The sequence below is a fragment of the Carassius gibelio genome, chromosome B23 (genome assembly GCF_023724105.1).
Source record: "Carassius gibelio isolate Cgi1373 ecotype wild population from Czech Republic chromosome B23, carGib1.2-hapl.c, whole genome shotgun sequence".
In the NCBI taxonomy this organism is placed as follows: Eukaryota; Metazoa; Chordata; class Actinopteri; order Cypriniformes; family Cyprinidae; genus Carassius; species Carassius gibelio.
This window is the reverse complement of record NC_068418.1, coordinates 7,154,760-7,175,845: the sequence shown is the minus strand read 5'-3', so window position 1 is coordinate 7,175,845 and position 21,086 is coordinate 7,154,760. Positions and strand designations below refer to the sequence as shown.

Below are 21,086 nucleotides of genomic sequence, written 5' to 3'. Positions count from 1 at the left end.
TTATTTATTTTATTTTAATTTACATCTACTGACAAACAGATGCATGTCCTGGTATTATAAGAATGAAAACCTAGTGTTGTTTCTATTTTCACCTTACAAAAATGTTATTGTCTTATAGACTCATACAGATCAGAATATCACAAAGACTTGGCAGTGAAATCTGCCAACTACTTAGAAACCATCCCAAAACACCCTAGCAACCACATACAATAGCAAAGCCTTGGAAGCCATCCAAAAGGTACAGCTCATATTTGCTCTGATTAGGTGACATCCAAACACACACTTGCATCCTTACTTCGCTAACAAATGGGAATTGCGGCTGAAGGATCTTTACATAGTATCTCTGACCTGAAAACACAAGTTTCCACTCCTTTATATTTAGAAGGGCATGAAATCAGCAGCAGAGGTGTTAGCAGACACAGCAGTATGCACAGTGTACAGTATGTGTTTTAGGTCAGTTTGAGTCAAATGCAGTATAATGAGAGCACACAGAGCTCATTGGCTTCTTTCTCTCAAGCACACAGATCCAGCACTGATCTGTCCATCCACACTCCTCTCATTCTCCGTTTATCTACTGAGCTGAGCGAGGGGTTTCAGTCCAAGATTCCTCTCCCTAATCTGCACGTATTCACCAACCAAATCATATTTCTTCTGGAGACTGGGAGACCAACCGAGAAACAAGAATGTGACAGCCCATGCATTATAGAGGGATTCTGTCTCTCCAGTTCGTTCTGCTAAACTCTCAAATCAAACCAAAGTCCAACAAAACTTAGAAACTTCAGATCAACACGGAGGCGGAACGATAGAAAATCATATTTAATGAAAACGACCAATTACTTAATCAATGCATTTTTTTTTTTTTTTGGCTTTTGTATGAGAAATACCAGCCTATCAGCCACGTCTCAAATCTCATATACAAAACAGACAAATTTGGTGCAAAAAAAAAACAAAAAAAAAAACAATATTATATATATATATATATATATATATATATATATATATATATATATATATATATATATATATATATATATAAATTTTAATACTTTTTTTTATAATGATGTGAAGCGCAAATTTATTCAAAACACCAATTTATATTTATTTGTCAAATTTCAACTTGCCTTTAAGATCACAGCTGGAAGACAGATTTTCTTTAAATTAGGGCTTAATTCTGTCTTTTTCTCACTTAACTATCATAAGGCATCTAAAGACTTCGAATAAGGTCTGTCACGATATAAGGTCTAAATAATAAATAACAATAATATTACTATAATGGTTTCAAGTTTTTTTTTTTTTTTTGCAAGTAAGTCTGAGTGTGGAAAAATATAGTTTGTTACCATAACTGTACAAAAGCATACAAAAGAAATAGCTTTTGATCAGCAGTTACTGCAGACTGAGATTCCCATACAGTTTTTTTTTTTTTTTTTTTTAACATAATATGGTTTGCAGCAACCAGAATTAAGTTGCAATATTGCCACCTGGTGTGTTGGAGGGTTACTGGCATTAGACTTATTTATTTATATTTATACAGTATGTGTAGTGTATCTATATATATATATATATATATTTGTAATAGAATGGATTTCATCAATAATGATATATTGCAACAAATATACAAGTCTTGTATGGTGCAGTTATGGTGTTTTTTTTTTAGCTTGATACCCCAAAACTACATATTTTCAACTGGCCTCACTGAGTAAACATGAGCAAACAGAATCTTGTTCTCAACACTGCTTGTATTAATTGGGTTTTCACCATTGAATAAGAAAAAAAAATCCAATATAACAATATAATAAAGACCAATATAAAAAAGCAAGTCAATGTTAATAAATGGTGTTTTTCCATGTTTGGGTGAAGCTTTCCTTTTAAAAAGTGCTGAAGTTCCAGCTGAAAGCGCGAGTTGAACACAGCACATTACTCATTTACTCTGACACTGGGCTAAAGAAACTCTGTATCCCACAACTAATAAAAACCATATCACAACAACAAAAAGCAATATCACCACAATGAAAAAGCAATAATGGCGTAACAGCCCAACCGAGGGCCACACAATCGCATTCTGTTCAATATTGATCGTCTGTTCTCCGAATGCTGATGACAGTATTTGCTGTTGAATCTGAGTTAAATTTGTTTTATTCTTATATGTGCGTGTGTTTCTATAGTGTGGTATCTGAGATACATCAGTTTGAAAGGAAATGAAAGGCACTGTCTATCTGTCAAGATGAAGGCATGCGGACATTTCACAACTGCTTGTGGTCTGTGTGCTAGAGGACTGACAGGAGTGATGAATTCAGGAGTAAAGCTGCCCCGCTGAATGGCAAAAAAAAAAAAAAAAAAAAAAAAACAGCGAGCCAATGACTGAAAAGAGATGGAGAAACAAGAGTTTACATCCAAACAAAAAACTGTTTCTAGCTCAGCACTGTCAACACAATCTTATTATAAAACTGTAAGTTCTGGTCTGATAATTTAATAGGCCGAGCGTTGCTGTCTGTGCACTCAAATGTTTCACTGTAGCACTTTTCTCAACTAGAATTACAATTCTATAGCTTACAACATTGTTGAAACAAAGAGAGCTGGCTGTATTGTGTTGAAAATGTCACTCGATATTAACAACTTCTTTATAGAACCACTGTTCTGTGATCGATATTCTGGGGCCAGTAGTATTTTATGTGTTGCTCCATAGAACGGCATCGTAAACTTATTACAGAACCGATCCACTTGGAATACCCTGGGGTTAAATGCTTTGTTCAAAGTCACAATAGTGGCTCAGCCATTTCTGTAATGTTTGAATATGTGCATATCCCATTTCAAGCTTTAGGAAGGGCATAGTTTGTTTTTATAGGGATGGGAATCTTTTGACACCTCATGATTTGATTAAAACTAATTCTTAGGGTCACGATTGAATTCAAAATTGAGGTAGTAAGAAAAAATACAGAATTTGAATAATCAAATATAAAACGAAAAAGCTGCATTGTCTTCAATTTATGAATAAACTATAAACTAATTCTAAACAAAGATAGAAACATGATTGTGTCAAAAGTACTGAGTGATCTTCCCTCTTTTTTTCACACATAGCTAGATAAGGTTTTCAGAAGACTTATGGACTACTTTTATGATGCTTCATCGATTCATTGATTAACTAAAATGCTCATACATTTTGTCGAGTAAAACTTGACTAAACAGAAAATCAGGACATGGTTGACCAATTAAGATAAACAAAAGATATATGAGTGGCAATGGGTGCTAAAAATTCATTTTACATGCGCAATTCATTTTACATCTCAACTGACTTGGTTTGTCACATTTAAATAGACTTTCAATTGGCTCAGGGTGCATCTTTAAAATCCCTAGGTTTGAATCTACAAATTTTGTTGGACCACTTTACTACACCACACACACAAAAAAAACTATTTTATCTGAATCTGAACCATCTACTGGCACTCCGCCATCTTTATGAATAATGAAAAGGCAACATTTCTTTGCTTAAGTGTCAGTTAAAATAGTTATAATTTGTATCATTATTCAGTCTAACTTCACTGAATTTGCACCGAGTCAAAGAAAGCAAAAATAAATTTGTTTACCTTTTGTCACGCTGATGAATGACAGTGACAGCTTTTTAATTTCACGCTCTGAAACTGAACTGTTGAATTGAACACCTTAAATTTCAGGTTTCACAGAGCTTGTGTTGTAGAGGTGGGAAGAAATCCTGCCGGTGACGCTAATAGATCAAGGCCCTCTGAGTTTTAACTACTCTCTATCTGGCCTGCAGCGCTGGAGGAGAAACTAACCTTCGCCATTACTTTCGTACCGTGAGCTGCTTCTCACAGACCACACGTCACAGTCCCAGCTGGATTTGAGTCTTGTTTTATACAAATGTTAGCAAAAATTTTAAGGGAATGCTCCGTTGAAAACATTATGGGAATGTTACTTCTGAATGTTTGCTTTAAACTTTCTGAAGTAGTAATAGGGCCCTGCGATTTCCACAATGCGGAAAACACAGAAGGGATCACAAAACTTTTAAAAACGTAACTTACTGTATAACACGAAATATCACGAAATTTGTCAATTTTTGAATGGACAAATCAAAAGTAGGTCAATAAAATTATATCTAAATGCAATATGGACTAGTGTCTGTGAATATTAAGCCACAAAATTACTACTTACTGAATAAATAAATTCTGCATTTTTCTGTGTGAATAATTGGCACAGATGCACAGTTCGGTTTACTTTACCCAGTGTTTTCAGCACTAAATGATGACATAAATACATTAACATAACCTTTAGAACTGCTCTGAAAGTCACTTTTTAAATATCTTGCGATTTCTTTTGAGAAAAAAACAACAACATCATCATCATATCACTTAGATAAAAAAAGTAACTTAAATGTCTTCAAAGGAATCCATCAAAATAAGGGTTCGGATTAACTCTGTGACAGAAATAAATACTACTACTAATAAAGTTTCTATTAAAACAATATATTTTAAGGAATACTTACGGTACCTTTACCTTTAAAAAAAGAATCAAACATATCATAGGACCCTACAGTGAGAAGTAGTAGTGCCTTTTGCACTGCTTTAGTTCCAGAACTAAATGTACAGCACTAAAGTACTTTTACGTCAACTATTTCCCAGCGGGTATCTGAACCGGTTCAAGGAACGAAAACAAAAACTGGAAAAGAGCGAAATTTTAACAGGAACAGAAACAGAAACTAAATCCAATTTTATAGTTCCGCACAGAATCGAAAATTTGAAATGGCCATTAACCGGTTAATAACGTTATTTTATCGTTCCATTTAATATTTGAAACTTGCTGTCAATGAATCATGAATTCCAGAAGTACGGCATGCAAATGTGAAAAAGCGAGTGAAATGTCCTCTCAGCTGTGTCTTGCTTAAACCAATCAGCTTTGGCATGACCATCTCGCTGACACAACATCATTTTGCTTTATTGAAGCCTGTACATTAACAAAATAAAATGGAGTTAAAGAAACAAATAAAAAGTTAGACTGCTCCGTTGTACAACATGTTGCGTTCAGAGTGATCGCGCCTCACTGTGCTGATAAAGCCGATCTGAAGGATGATGTTTTATGTAGACAAAAGTAAAAACACTATATAATAAATTATATTTTAGCATCCAGATACGTCTGAAACATGGAAACATTTGGATTCCTGCCGGATGAGAGATGCAGGTATCAGCTTCATCTTAAATTAATTTGTTTTTGGATTAACTTGTTTTGTTTTCGAGAGAAACTAATAGCTGTTTTTATAATGTTCGTAAACATTTTGCTTTAGACTACAGGCATTTTAGCCTTCATTATTTCGTAAAGTAATAAGGCTAATAAAATGCAATGCCTTTGATGTCTTTAAAGTGATGATAGATTTTTTTTTAGTAGCCTACATTTGGCCAAAATCTAGAAAAGATGACTAACCACAGCGGGTTATTGACTAACGTTAGATCTCAATTTTTTCTTTTTGAGTAAATAAAACGCTGTACTGTATTAAAATTACATTCCTATTATTGTAGGGAGTAAAATGTAAGGTTAAAATTAATGTTCTATAACTTTAAATAAGATAGAAAGGTAATATCGCGAGATGAGAGACCAGCGATTAGAATCGTGGCAGAGAATAGTCTGCGTGCAGTTATGAGAGGTGTAGAGAGAGAGAGAGATAGAGATGACACACACTGTCCTAATGTTTACCTCTTCATGTTTAATAAATCAAGTGTTATGATCTGCCGAGCTCCCTGTCGGTGTCCTCCTTCCAACAAAGCCAACTAGCTAGTGCATGGTAAGAACTGTAAAGCCTGCATATAGAAATGACGTGCCTTACATTATTATTACGCAAATTATAGACACATAATATTGTTTTTAAAAAAATAACGTTAATTACCGGTATTTTTCCACCCAAACTGGTTTCGGAACGGTAATAATTCAGAGGAACGCAGGAACAGAAAAGTTAAAATATCGATTCTGCTCGGAGTGAACCGATTGAATTTTCGTTTTCAAGCCCCGTTTCCCAGTACCATTTAAAGGGTTGCATTCACGCCGACAATGTGAACTAGGATGTGATGTAAAGCCGGTTGACAATGACGTAATTTGTACATGACGTTCAACAGTGTTAAGAACAGGAGGATGACGTTTTAAATCATGGGTGGGTGAGGGCGTTCTCGAAAGCATCTGGCCAATCAATTACATCACAGGTAGAACCAGTTGTGCTGGTTATACCCTGCTCCAGGCTAGCAGCTAATATGGTTTTCTCGAAAAAAACAGTCTGGTACTAAAATCGCACCCAGTTACGGCAGTACGAAAACGCCCAACAATGGGTATTTCAACAATTAGTTCTAGTACTATGTAAAGGTTCCCGTGGTACGTAAGGCCCTTTAGTTACACCGTTTTATTTCAGATAGGTTGCTGTCTTGAAAGGTAGCTGCCTTTGTAGGTAGTAGACACGAAGGCATCTCAGGCTTTGAAACAGAGCCAGAGCTCTATGCCCACTATAATGCCCATTCATGCAAATTGTCTCTTTTTGTGAGCTCCAATTTGCGAGCTTCATTACACATGACTTGATTTGATGGGTAGAGAGAGATTGTAGGAGAGAGGCAGACGTTCAGGTGCTGCTAACTCACCGGTGTGCAGTACTCCACCATGGGGTAGTTGAGTTTATGACCCTTCGCTGTGCGACCAGAGAAGAAACAACTCTGGCAAACGTCATAGTTGAAGTGCTTCAAACTGCGATATCTGCAAAGAGAGAAAGAAAACTGACAATTAGCATGATAGCTCTTCACTGTATGGAAAAGCAGCATGAACTTTTTTTCACAACTGATCCCTTTCCGTTTTACAGAAGAAAAAACTGACAGAATTCTTTGGATTGATTTTAGCCATTAACGCAAAAGCAGCCATTCTGTAGTTTTGTCAAACAATTATCCACTTGTTACTGTTATTGTTTGAAATTGAAACTGACAGTCCTCTTAAGAAGACTCATTCACTCCAGTCACGTCACGCTCGATTGAATAACATCATTACCACACAGTTTAGAAGTGGTTTTATTTCCCAGATTTCTTCATATAAATGTAAATTGAGTGTGGAAGAAGACTGCACACTGTGTGTTGTTTGTTTCTGGTTTCTTATGGTCTCTCCAGGAAATGCAAATTCAATAGAATATAATTCCTCCAGTGTTCAATATTTCCACTGCGCTTCTGCATAAATGATATGACAGTAAAAAGCTCCTTTTCTCTCGTGCGGCCCATCTGAAAGCACAATATAACACCGAGGCCCCTGCTGAGAATGACTAAATATCACGCCATCAAGAGCTTTTATATTAGTTTCTGAGAGCTGCGGATAAAACGAATATCTGATCTAAAATCCAATTTGATGAAGTTAGAAGATATTGAAAAATAAAACAATAATCCTTGAGACTTTGCAAGTTAAAGTGATTTTATTGCCAGTAATGGGTGTCCTAAGGCATATTAGAACATTAACATTAACGTACATATATATATATATATATATATATATATATATATATATATATATATATATATCTGTCTTTTATGATTAGTCCCACAATGTTCTGTAAGGTTCCAGAAAATTTTACAGAATATCACAGAAACTTCTAGAATCTTCCCATATTTGCAAAAGCCAAAAAAAAAAATTTAGTACAAAATTGATCTGTACTAAACCAGCGGTAAAATTGTTCTGACCTAAATATTTACCAAAATATTGATACTACATGAACATAAAGAGTAAAATAATGAACAGCACCACAGAATTACAGAAGAACTATAAATTAAGTGAAACTCATTTTTGTTACATTGTGTAACAGTTCTAAATAATAATAATAATAATAGGTATTATTACACCAAATATTATAGAGATACAGAGTAAATCTATAAACACGCATGAAATATGTTCAACACTGTTCTTTTTTTAAGATGTTACCTCATGTATTAATTTGACATATCCAATCTCTCATCAAAACCAAACATGCCAATTTGCTCAGAAACATGGTTTCGTGTGACATTAAAATTATTTTTTTACAAATAAATTGTGCATAAATAGGCTTAAAAAATACTTTACTGAAACAGGTTAGTAGCAAAAAGGTCTTTACCTTGGAACATTAAGGGGGTTCATATATATATATAAACCGATTCCTGAGCACCGTGTCTCATGCTTTTAGACACAAAGACATGTTCTGTGTAATCGGCCCTTAAGTCCATAAAGTGTGGACCAAGCTGTTTAGTCATTTAACGTTCAAGTAACAGTCCACTTTGACTGATCTGATTAAAGTTTTAATAGACACCCCAGTCAAGAGAGGTGAGAAAGGTAAGAGTGAGTTAACTTTGGTCACTCACACACGCTGTTCCTGCTAGACCATGCCTCTGACCACAGCACTTGTAAAAAGTCATTTGTTGATGCAGAGGGAATAGTGCTTAAGTGGAGCAAAATCACTGTAAGGCATAGTCTCTTGTGGATTATTGCCTTAACAATTAACAATTGTTAATCTTGCCAAACAACTAATTACAATAGCATGGATTTGTAAGTGAATTCATCAGTCTAACGGAATTAAGCCCCATGTTTTTTCACATGTCTCAATAAACCCAGCTTGACTGACTCAGACTTTATTTTTCTCCGTTTCTCTCTCTCGTTCCATTCAGTCTTCTCTACTATCCATCACTGACAAACCTCTTTCCGTATCTCCTCCGTCAAGCGTCCGACTGCCTCAGACAAACACCTCACACAACGAGATGGTGTCAGTCCTCCAGAGACGGAGGAGGCTGTCAGTGTGACTTAGCCAGAGATGCTAAATATGGCAGGATTATCAGTAATACACCAGCATTATGTATGTATGCATGGCATTTGAAAAGGTCAGCACCTATTGTGACAGCAGCACACAGTGGCTGTTTAAAAAACACCGTGGAGGCTGTGATGACGAACTAAAACACCACACATCTCTCTAACACACACTTTCATTATGCTTCACCTGCAGTTATGGCACTGTATATCTGCACACGGCTGATATTAATGCTGACAATAAATTCTAGCTTGCTTTTAAAACAAAAAAACTAAATATTATATTAATATATAATAATGCAATACAGATGTTTTACTGCTGTAATTCTTTATTTTATTGCAGTTGTCTGAGTCAGTGACTTCTATCATTATTACAATAATAGAGTGTTTCACATACACACACAAAAATTGCTAATTTATTATAGACAACACTCCTTTTACATATAATGGTAACAAATTAATTAGTTTTGATTAACTACTTTAATAAACGAACTAATAAAAATTACTACTACTATTACTATACCTTATTATCGTTTATTATATTTAAATGGATTTATTTACAAATTAAAACAATTAAATAATTAATATTAACTAATTAATATAAACCATTGAGTTGTTATTAAATATTAATTAATAATAAAATTTTCCATTAAAAATGCATTCCTGCTCATCTTGCTGTATATATATATATATATATATATATAAATATATATATATATATATATATATATAGACACACACACACACACACACACACACAAAATTAAAATTACAAATGAAAATATAATTCTAAAAATACTGTATAACCAACTCTTGCACCATTACTAATATAAATCGACAGACAAGCAGAGACAATTTAATTAATATTATTATATTTTTTTATATATATCAGGTGAGAAAGATTTGATCTTATGGCCTTTCATAAACAATGCAAGACCGTGCTCTGAGATGCATCATGATTTGATGTATTTCCCGCTCAATGACAGTAAACGTTCTAAACTCTTCTCAGACATTAATGATAACACTGGCAGCACTAGTTTAGAGCTGAACTTTTAAAAGTGTCAGAGCTGATCAGAGAACAGTCTGAATGGCACTGATCGTATGCTTCAGTCCTCCAGTTCTTTCATCAGTCTCACTCTTATTTAGAGTGCTATCAGATGCTGACATTTAGATTAATGCTGGGCCTCAGGAGTCAATCTAACCTTTCTGCTCCCAGACAGTGCGGCGCGCACCTGTGTGTGTGTGTCTTAAATCTCTCACAGATCTGATTGGTATCATGCTTTGTCTAGTGCAATGCTTCTCAGATCTGTTGCACTGACCACGAGTTTGCATTGGTTCTTCTTTTCTTCATAATGTACAGTCAACTGGTCATTAGTGTATGTGTGTGTATGTATGTGTACCTGAAGCCTACGATGGGGAACTCTTTACAGATATTGCACTTGGCCTGGTGTTTGGCCGCTTCTGCTGCCGCTACTCTGTGCAGAACCGGAAGCCAAACCATCGACTGCGGCTCCAGCCTCATCCAATCAATAAACTGCCTCGGCTCCAGCTCCACCTTATTGGTCACCTGAGAACAGAGAGTAAGCACAAACAGCCAATCAGGGAGGGATTTCAGAAAGCCCATAAACAGCATGAGATGCAGCCTGTCTGAAATCAAGATGATGGACGGAGCATTTGTCGAGATAAAACAGCCTCATAAATATTAATATATGATATATAGACGAAAGACAGACAGACATAAGGAGAAAAATAAAGGCAAATGGAGAGGCAGACTGGTAGAGAGATAGTTGGATGGACAGAGTGTCCTGTAAAAAAGTCAAACAGCAAACACTTGAACAGGATGTCTGTCTCTCTCTTTAAAGTGTGTATTTATAGCCTCCAGTCTAACTGCTGTAGGATTTACACTAATGAAATGACGAAAATATGAACACTCATGCTGACAACACCATCAACACACAGTGTTGTGTCAGGCAATGTGAGGATATCACGAGCAGACAGCTTCAATAATTCACTTTATAACAGAATAGAACTAGAACATCAGTCATAAACAAAGACATATCGGAGTGAAACACACACGCTGTGATCATCATAACGCACTGATGTGTGTGTGTTTGTGTGTGTGTGTTCACGCACATGCTGAAAGCAGCTGCGGACGCTGGGCTCGATGTTGCTCCCGCCGAAGGCCGCCACCTCGCCCAGCTGTCGAGGGATCTGAATGGCATCATGCAGCAGGAGACCCAACTGCCTCTGATCACACGTATCACCCGCCGATGACACCTGATTAAACAGACCTGGGAAACACAAACAAAAAATCACCTATAAATGTTTGCGTTTAAAAGGTAAACTTGTTTTAATTTACACAGAATTCAAAAAATAGAGAGGCATTCCAGAAGATGTGATACGTGAGCACAACAGCCAAAGATGTTTTCTTTCTAGAAAACAATAAAAAAGCAGAGCAGTAGAGTGAAAAATCACGTTCTGTGTGAACGGACACTGAGAGATGAGAAACTGAGAACCCTGACAGACAGGAAGATGCATGGACAGAGAGACAGACAGCAACACCTATCTATTTCAGACTCATGGATAAACAGACAGACAGATGAATAGACTGATACAGACAGCTGTGATATCTATCCACCTTGGATGGAAGGATGGCAAGATGACATAAGATAGACAGACAGTCTGGTCTACAGGTATAGACAGGTATACATAAAGACAACAAAGTACATCTATAAGACAGACCGCTAAATAGTTAGAAAGATAAGACAGACAGACAGTTTGTTAGGCAGCTAGACAGTTAGATAAACAGATGGACAGACAGACAGCTAGACTTACAGATATACAAACAGTAACCTAGACAGTCAGCTAGATGGAGAGATATACAGACAAACAAATAAAACATACAAGCTGCTACATACAAACAGACAGTCAGACAAATACAGACAGACAGACAGCTAGATACAGACAGACAGCAAGATACAGACAGACAGACAGCTAGATACAGACAGACAGACAGATACAGACAGACAGGCAGACAGACAGCAAGATACAGACAGACAGACAGCTAGATACAGACAGACAGACAGATACAGACAGACAGGCAGACAGACAGCAAGATACAGACAGACAGCAAGATACAGACAGACAGACAGCTAGATACAGACAGACAGACGGACACAGCAAGATACAGACAGAAAGATACAGACAGACAGACAGACAGCTAGATACAGACAGACAGCAAGATACAGACAGACAGACAGCAAGATACAGACAGACAGACAGCTAGATACAGACAGACAGAAAGCAAGATACAGACAGGCAGACAGCTAGATACAGACAGACAGCAAGATACAGACAGACAGAAAGCAAGATACAGACAGACAGCAAGATACAGACAGACAGACAGACAGACAGACAGCTAGATACAGACAGACAGACAGACAGACAGACACAGACAGACAGACAGACAGCTAGATACAGACAGACAGCAAGATACAGACAGACAGACAGCTAGATACAGACAGACAGACAGACAGACAGACAGCTAGATACAGACAGACAGACAGACAGACAGACAGCTAGATACAGACAGACAGACAGACACAGACAGACAGACAGCTAGATACAGACAGACAGCAAGATACAGACAGACAGACAGCTAGATACAGACAGACAGACAGATACAGACAGACAGACAGAAAGATACAGACAGCTAGATACAGACAGACAGCAAGATACAGACAGACAGACAGACAGCAAGATACAGACAGACAGACAGCTAGATACAGACAGACAGACAGACAGACAGACAGCTAGATACAGACAGACAGACACAGACAGACAGACAGCTAGATACAGACAGACAGCAAGATACAGACAGACAGACAGCTAGATACAGACAGACAGACAGACAGATACAGACAGACAGACAGACAGCAAGATACAGACAGCTAGATACAGACTAACAGCTATATACAGACAGCTAGATACAGACAGACAGACAGACAGCTAGATGCAGACAGACAGACAGACATACAGACAGACAGCTAGATGCAGACAGACAGACAGACAGACAGACAGCTAGATATAGACAGCTAGAAACAGAAAGACAGACAGCTAGATTACAGACAGCTAGAAACAGACAGACAGACAGCTAGATACAGACACCTAGAGATAGACAGCTAGATACAGACAGACAACAAGACACAGACAGACAGACATATAGATAGAGACAGACAGACAGACAGAAAGACAGCTAAATGCACAGACATACAGCTAGAGAAAGACAGACAGACAGCTAGATAGACAAGTAGCTAGACACAGACAGACTGCAGATAAGATGCAGTCAACAAGATACATACAGTCAGACAGCTAAATGCAGGCAGATAGGGATGACAAGAAAGTGAGCTAGACAGACAGATAGACAGCTAGATACAGACAAATAGATGGACACTTTCAATTAGTTTACATTTTTACCCCACAGAATATATCAATTGAAAAATGTAATATCACCGGTAGATTATTTCACAGAATGATGTGGAAAATACATTACTGAATTTCTTTTTCTAATTATTTTTTTATGATATTAAAATCTTGTTTATTTTTGTACAAATACCAGACTACATATATATTAAAAAACTAATAGACCATATTTTGCTGTCTCATCTGTCAAAGCTTTTCTAAAAAGTTCTTTGTTAAACCATATGAATAAAACATACTGTCGTTCTATGCAATCATAACCATCATTTCACACTCCATCCACTCACATATGAGCATTCAATCCCAGCTCAAATGTTTCCAAGCATGCATCATTTATGTGGATAAATTAAAAGAGATAATTTAGCGGGTTTTTTTTTCATTTAATTTTGAAAGCACTCCCTTCAATAATATACAAATGGTTTAAGATGTGATGTAGATGAATAGATTACACATTACAGCAAAATAAAAGTCCTTCAGTTAATGATAAATGCCATTTGCCATAATTTTTCATATATCACTCTATTTCTGACCTTGGCTCAGGGACTGAGATGACCTTGATTACCAGATCAAGAGCAGACCCCTGCCAGAGCTGTTACACACACGCACGCATGCACAGAGCGCTGAACTCCAGCCCTCTGTCCTGAGAGCATCAAAGCAGTTCAATAAACTCTATTCTCAGTCCAACACACACAGCTAAAGTCACACAGACTCTATTTCACCGTGCGCTGTGTTAACTCAAGGTCAGCGAACAAACCCGTTTGTGATTGTCCGTCACTCAGTTCTGCTTTACAAAGTGCTGACCGGAAAGAGTGAACCTCAAACTGCTGACAAACAAAAAAAAAAAAAAAAACTTTCCATCTCAAGCGCTGTACATCATTTTTGGTCTGTCTATGGTTCTTCAGACAAGGAGAACAATCACTGCTGCAGCCTGTAAACTAACCAGTGCCGGGATTCATTTACTTTGAGTCCTGATCACTCAGAGGACTGAAGACTCCTGAGATGAGTCAGAACTTAAAAGGGCAAAAAGCCCAATTACGTGAGGATGTGCATCATGGGAGTGCAGTCTGTTCTTTCAGATGACTGTGCTTTTAGAAACAAAACAGGACCGAAAAAAGAGGTAGAGCATCATCATGGGGATTGTGGCGCTCCACAAACATGTTAGTTAAAGGGATAAGGCTGGGATTTGTATGTCATCTAACAATCAAATTATCTGTAAATACATAAAAACCTCGACCAGCATGAACCTCAATTTACCCTTGGACCTCATAACAGCTATATTTGATGTTAATACACATATATGTGATACAAGTTTTTGGACACATTTTACAGTATGTGGTGGAATGACTAACAACATGTTACAATGCTATTTCAGTATTTAACTAGATTATATTATAGCATTAATTATTATTAGCTTTAAAATATATATTTTTTTCTAATAGTTGTTTTTATAAAGTATTTAGCTTCTCATTTTATTTTAGTTTTAGTAATTTTAGCACATAAACTTGAATTTATTGTATTTCAGTTTTCAAGGTGACATTTTTACATTTTGTTTAGGCTTTTTATTTAAACCATTGCATTTCAGCTTTATCCAATTAAATGTTACATTTATCATTTGATGTTCATGTCCGGTTAAGATGTTAGAAAAACAGAAGAAAATAGTCTGTTATTATTTTTGGTTCTATAATTGTTATGAAAAAGAGCAAAATAGCTTACATTTGTATTTCTCCTCCAGGTGACCCTTACAAAGAGAGAGCAGCCCAATCTTCATGGAGAGAACTCGGATTTTCCCACTGCGACCCCTGTGGCAAAACAAAAACCATTGTGGGTAAGAGGAAAAGGCAGCAATGAGCATATGACAATGCTACACATCTGCCATTATCGATTAGGGAATACACTTCAGTAGTGTTTAGTTTGTATAACACTGCATTCATATTGGAAGCATCCAAGGTCAGAGCTTGAGAGTGTATAAAATACACAACAATCAGCTGTGTGCTCGAGACAAGCCTTTAGCTAAATGAGAAGATTTATTTGTCTCCCACCTGATTTACAATGGAAATATTCAGAATAATGAAACTAATTTTTATATTTTTTTACACAACTGCATGTGCTACTGTATGGAAACAAGTTTCTGCTACTGGTTTAGATCAATCAATCAATCAATCAATCACCTTTATTTATATAGTGCTTTAAACAAAATACATTGCGCCAAAGCACTGAACAACATTCATTTGGAAAACAGTGTCTCAATAATGCAAAATGATAGTTAAAGGCAGTTCATCATTGAATTCATTGATGTCATCTCTGTTCAGTTGAAATAGTGTCTGTTTTAATTTGCAATCAAGTCAACGATATCGCTGTAGATGAAGTGACCCCAACTAAGCAAGCCAGAGGCGACAGCGGCAAGGAACCGAAACTCCATTGGTGACAGAATGGAGAAAAAAACCTTGGGAGAAACCAGGCTCAGTTGGGGGGCCAGTTCTCCTCTGACCAGACGAAACCAGTAGTTCAATTCCAGGCTGCTACCTATCCGATCGCTACAACTTTGTATATTCAAATGGAGAGTCATAGAATTTATCACCAGTAAAATATGGAGTGCCGCAAGGATCTGTCCTAGGTGCTCTGCTATTTTCAATATAAATGTGGCTCTTTGGTAATATTATTAGAAAATGCAGGATTAGTTTCAACTTTTATGCTTATGATACTCCACTATATATCTCATGGAGACCAGATGAAACTTCTAAATAATATAAGCTAACAGAGTGTGTTAAAAATGTATAAGATAGAGTGCTTATTGGACCAAAAACAGTACACACAATCTTGCAGATTACAATTTACATCTAGACAGATGTACTGTTACTTCCTCTTTAGTCAAAAATCTGGGTGCTATATCAGACAGCAACTTGTCTTTTGAAAATTATATTACCCATGTTACAAAAACAGCATTTTTCCATCTTCGAAACACTGCCAAGATACGAAAAAAGTTACTTGTTTCTGATGCAGAAAAGCTAGTTCAGGCATTCATTACCTCTACACTGGACTATTATAATGCACTGCTAAGGTGTTGCCCTGCATCTTCAATAAACAAGCTACAGGTAGTCCAAAATGCAGCATCTAGAGTTCGTACCAGGTCAAGAAAATATGATCATATTACCCCAATTTTACAGTCTCTGCACTGGCTACCTATTAAGTTCTGTATCAGTTACAAATTATCATTACTTACCTATAAGGCCCTAAATGGTTTAGCTCCCGCGTACCTAACTAGCCTTCTACCACGCTACAATCCATCATGCTCCCTAAGGTCAAAAAAACGCTGGACTTTTGGTAGTTCCTAGGATAGCAAAGTCCACTAAAGGAGGTAGAGCTTTCTCACATTTGGCTCCCAAACTCTGGAATAGCCTTCCTGATAATGTTCGGGGTTCAGACACACTCTCTCTGTTCAAATCTAGATTAAAAACGCATCACTTTAGCCAAGAATTCAAATAATTCATCTCATAATCTTGTACTAAAGTTAAATCTGATCAAACGTACATTATTATTATTTAGCTTTGGTTAAGCAAATACATTTTACTTGGTTTGAACAGCAGTTATGCTAATTATGTCTTTGCCCGTTTCTTCTCTGGTAATCTAGGTTTTAAATGAGCTTCAGTCTGGATCCAAAACACCCGAGAAGAGATGATGCCAACCACTCAGAGAACCTCAGATGATGCAAACCCTAAAAAAATATAAAGAACTACCAAATTTTGCTATAAGTTTGATTACATCATAATAATTGCTGTTAATAGTGTTCGTTGTCTGTTTGATTATGTCTTTAATTGATTTTCCATACATTTCTGCCATATGTACATAAACTGAGTCACCACTGATAAGCTACTACTAAATATTATAGAAATATTATAAGTCACTTTGAAATTATTTGTATCGTATACGAATAAGCGCTATACAAATAAAGTTGAACTGAACCTAATTGAGTTCACTTCATAAAAGAATTTTCTTTGCATATCAAAAGCTGGACAGTCCATCAGAATTGAGAGATGTAAACTCATAATTCTGTGTAAAAAGTTAGAATTTTTTTTTTTTTTCAGAATTGCGTGATATAAACTTGCAATTCTAAGAAATAGTCAGAACTGTGAAATGTAAACTCGCAATCCAGAGAAAGTTAGAATTGCAAGATATAAATTCAGAATTGCGAAATATAAATGTGCAATTGTGAGAATTACCAGTTCATATCTCACAATTCTGACCTTACGACTTGCAATTGCGAATTTATATCATGCAAGATGTAAATTACAATTGCAAAAAAGATAAACAGTTGATGTAAGATAAACAGTTGCAATTAATGTGTTTTATTTGTTCAGAAAGTGGCTTCCATAACATGCACAATTCAAAACATAAGGTGATAGGTAGACCAAAGACATCCTGAGCTCAACTTGATGTAAGTCTGATGTCATGTAAGATATATGAATAACAAAGTCTTACCAATCCGTTTAAAATATTTCTAAAAATCAAAACATAGGTTTCCAAATGGATAAGGAAAATAAAATGACTGTTCGTCAGGTTAAGACATGCATCATCAAGCACTAGCTGCGCACACAACAGCAGGATTTTAATGTAAGTGTTGTTGTGTCATAACATGCCACATGTCTGGTGTACAGTCAGCACAAGTGTGTAATACATACGTGTCGTAGACGTTGAGCAGCCAGTTGAGACACATGTCCACACACAGCGGGACGTTGACCAGGTCTTTGTGTTCCTGCTCCAGTCCGTCATACACAGACGTCAAGCAGTTGATGACCTCAGGAACCGTCAGCTGCTGGGAGTTTACCGTCAACTTGTGCTGCTGGAACATGGACTGAGCCACACTCAGATCCAGCAGATCCACTGAGAAACAGAGAGAGACAACGTTGCTTGTTGGTTTGCATTTTCAGTATGGCTGTTGAAGAGCAAAACGACCTTGCATTTTCAATTTATATTTACCACAGTCCTTGTTTTACTGATATATTGGAAAAACCAACTACTGTATAAAAACCCATAGGTGAATCTTCACTGATACTAGCAACACCAAAGTCATGAGTTCGATTCACAAGGAAAGCGAGAACTGATCAAATGTGCAGCTTGAGTTCAATATAAGTCACTTAGGATAAAAGTGTCAGCCAAAAAAAAAAAAAAACAAAAAAACATTTTTATTTATGCATTTGTTCTTAAGCAGTTTAAAAAGGTGTTTTTAAGAAATATAATTAATTTTAAATTAAAATAACATTTATTTTTGCATAGAGTCTTGAAAGGTAGCTTCCTAAAGGTGCTTTACATGAGAAAAAAAAAATAAAAGAAGAGTAATTAAAAAAAAACAAAAAACAAACAAACACATAAAGCAATTAAATAAAAGCTTTTACAAAATACAGATTTAAATATTCTAGTAGACTGACTTCATAAAATCAATTTTGGGGGCATCAGAAAAGATCCCTTCATAGGCACAAGAGAAATACTGAGGACATAAATTAACAATAAGTAATTAAATAGTCATTAAAACCAGATTAAAGGGCATATTTACCACCAAGTGACTATGTAGCAATACTGTCATCAACAGACATATGTTCTTAAAATATTTAAGAGCAATGTCATCTGAGAACAGTTTTTGAGCAATGTTCATGAGCAATGTTTTGAATGACTCACAGAAATGGACTGAACTCTAACAGTGTTTTTGTGACTAAAGTTTAAATCTCAGATGCTACTAAATCTTGAAGCACTTTCCTTATGCATGACAAGAAGGGGTTGTCAATACGCTTTCATGAGAGTGGTCTCTTACACTATTGCAAAAGCTAATCTGATGTAGTCTATTATTTACAGACTACTCACAAATTATTGCAGTGATCCCTAGAATATTAAACAAAAAGAATAGACTTCTGAATGTGCATTTTATTAAGCAATGGCAATACAATTTTCACATAAAACTCAATATAAACTTGTAATGCCAAAACTTACATTTCAATCTTTGCTTTCAAGTTACATCTTCAAGAAGGAATGTGAGTGTCAGAGATCTACAAAAATAGAAACTAAGCTACTGGCAAAATGTATTGTTAGCGGTCACAGTCGGTTGGGGCTAACATCCCGATTAAGATGGAAATTTTATAGCTTGTAATGCTCTTTTAGGACATGCTTTCAGCATCGGAACCATCAACACATTCATCTTTGATGGAGCGATGGATGCCATATTCCCTGTTTACACTTTTAATGAGACCAATTAACAACTCAAGAAACAAACATGCATGCAAATGAAGAGGACGTGAGGCATGGAGGCAGAGGAAGAGGAAGAGATCACGTACTGTACACACCCATTCTCTTTCGGCTGTTAATTGGGTCTCTCAGAGTTAATTGAGTCGAAGGAGTGAGACGATGCAAGCATGCAGCTCTGATCATATAACACACACACACACACACACACTTACAGCAGAGGGCTTTCTGTAGCCGGCGGATCTTCATGGCAGTCCTGTATGCAGAGAAGCGCACGTTGTTGAGGTCAGCTAAAGGGAAAAAGAAGAGAAAGTATAAGAAAAAAATCAACACAGAGACTGTGAACTGAACTGAACTGCCTGTGAACTGAGTCTGAAAAGGAATTTTTAATCAGTGAAAAAGATGTTAGATTGACAGATGAATTGTTTATTTGAGTCTGTTATTTTTAATGATTGGCGACATGTGAAATCCATAAATAGTGCACCATCTGTCACAATCTGGCCTTGACAACAGAATTATAAACTGCAGCATTTCATTAAATACCTCAAAAACAAGTAAAAAAAAAAAAAGGGTCTGTGTTAACGAGTGTGTTTGACAAGCATGTTCTTACCCCAGTTAACAAGTCAACAAGATGTAAAGGTCATCTAACAGGTTGAGCTGGGTTCTTGTTAGAAAAAGGTCAGAATATGATTGATGCACTTTGACTTTTCTGTCAACTCTAGGTGCTTGTCTTGTGCACGCACATCATGCTTGACAGACCCAACATCATTTGTATGCTAATTTCTAAATCTTTTCTAGTGTTATTTTTATAGCTATCAGTGTTTTGTTTTACATGTAAACATATTTAATGAAAGTGTGTATTAGCATTAGTAGCACATAATTAGCATCACAATTAAAATTCCTATCCTGGCCCAAAATCTGACTCTAAAATTATTCAAATTACAAATAATTTTCAATAAATAAATAAATAAATTAATTAATACAAACAACTGGTCTCATGTTTTATTGTTTTTGTTAACTTAAACTTTTAAAATTGCTTTCATTAACTGAAATAAAATACACATACATTTATGAACATATATTATACATTTTATATCTATATATTTATATATATACATATATTAGACAAAAAAAATAACAAATCTACAATAAAAGCTACTTAGAAAGCATTTATGTACATTTTTAGCAACATTTGATAATACTTTATTAAAATCAAAAGTTGTATCTGTTAATATTATTTAATGGAAATGAACAAACTATGAACAGTTGTATTTTTCTTAACTTTAACAAAGATGAATAAATACTGTAACAAATGCAGTGCTCATTGTTAATGAATTAACTAATGTTAAGTAATGGGAACTTATTTTATAGCATTACCAATAAGTTGAAGTAATAAAATATTACCAAATTATTATTTTATTAAAACTGAATTTAAAATAAATCAACGACAAACGCATCTAAATACTACAATAGTATGTAAATAACACTAAAATAAAACTGGTCTAGTTATTTTTATTAGTGAATAACTAGCGTGTAATAGCAATGAAGAATACATTTACATTATTTCAGTCAATATCAAATGTTTATTTCTA

General features: G+C 35.8%; 1 protein-coding gene across 8 annotated transcripts in view; it reads right to left on the bottom strand.

Annotated features, from left to right (window-relative positions):
- Positions 1-21,086, bottom strand: part of utrn (utrophin) — a 193,575-nt gene that overhangs the window by 26,358 nt on the left and 146,131 nt on the right. For all 8 annotated transcript variants that reach the window (XM_052594682.1, XM_052594686.1, XM_052594679.1 and 5 more), the window contains 6 exons: positions 19,710-19,784; positions 17,943-18,144; positions 14,980-15,065; positions 10,921-11,078; positions 10,188-10,354; positions 6,624-6,735 (listed from right to left, as the gene is read on the bottom strand). In XM_052594682.1, the coding sequence (XP_052450642.1) occupies positions 6,624-6,735; positions 10,188-10,354; positions 10,921-11,078; positions 14,980-15,065; positions 17,943-18,144; positions 19,710-19,784 (800 nt within the window). The remainder of the gene's footprint in view (positions 1-6,623; positions 6,736-10,187; positions 10,355-10,920; positions 11,079-14,979; positions 15,066-17,942; positions 18,145-19,709; positions 19,785-21,086) is intronic.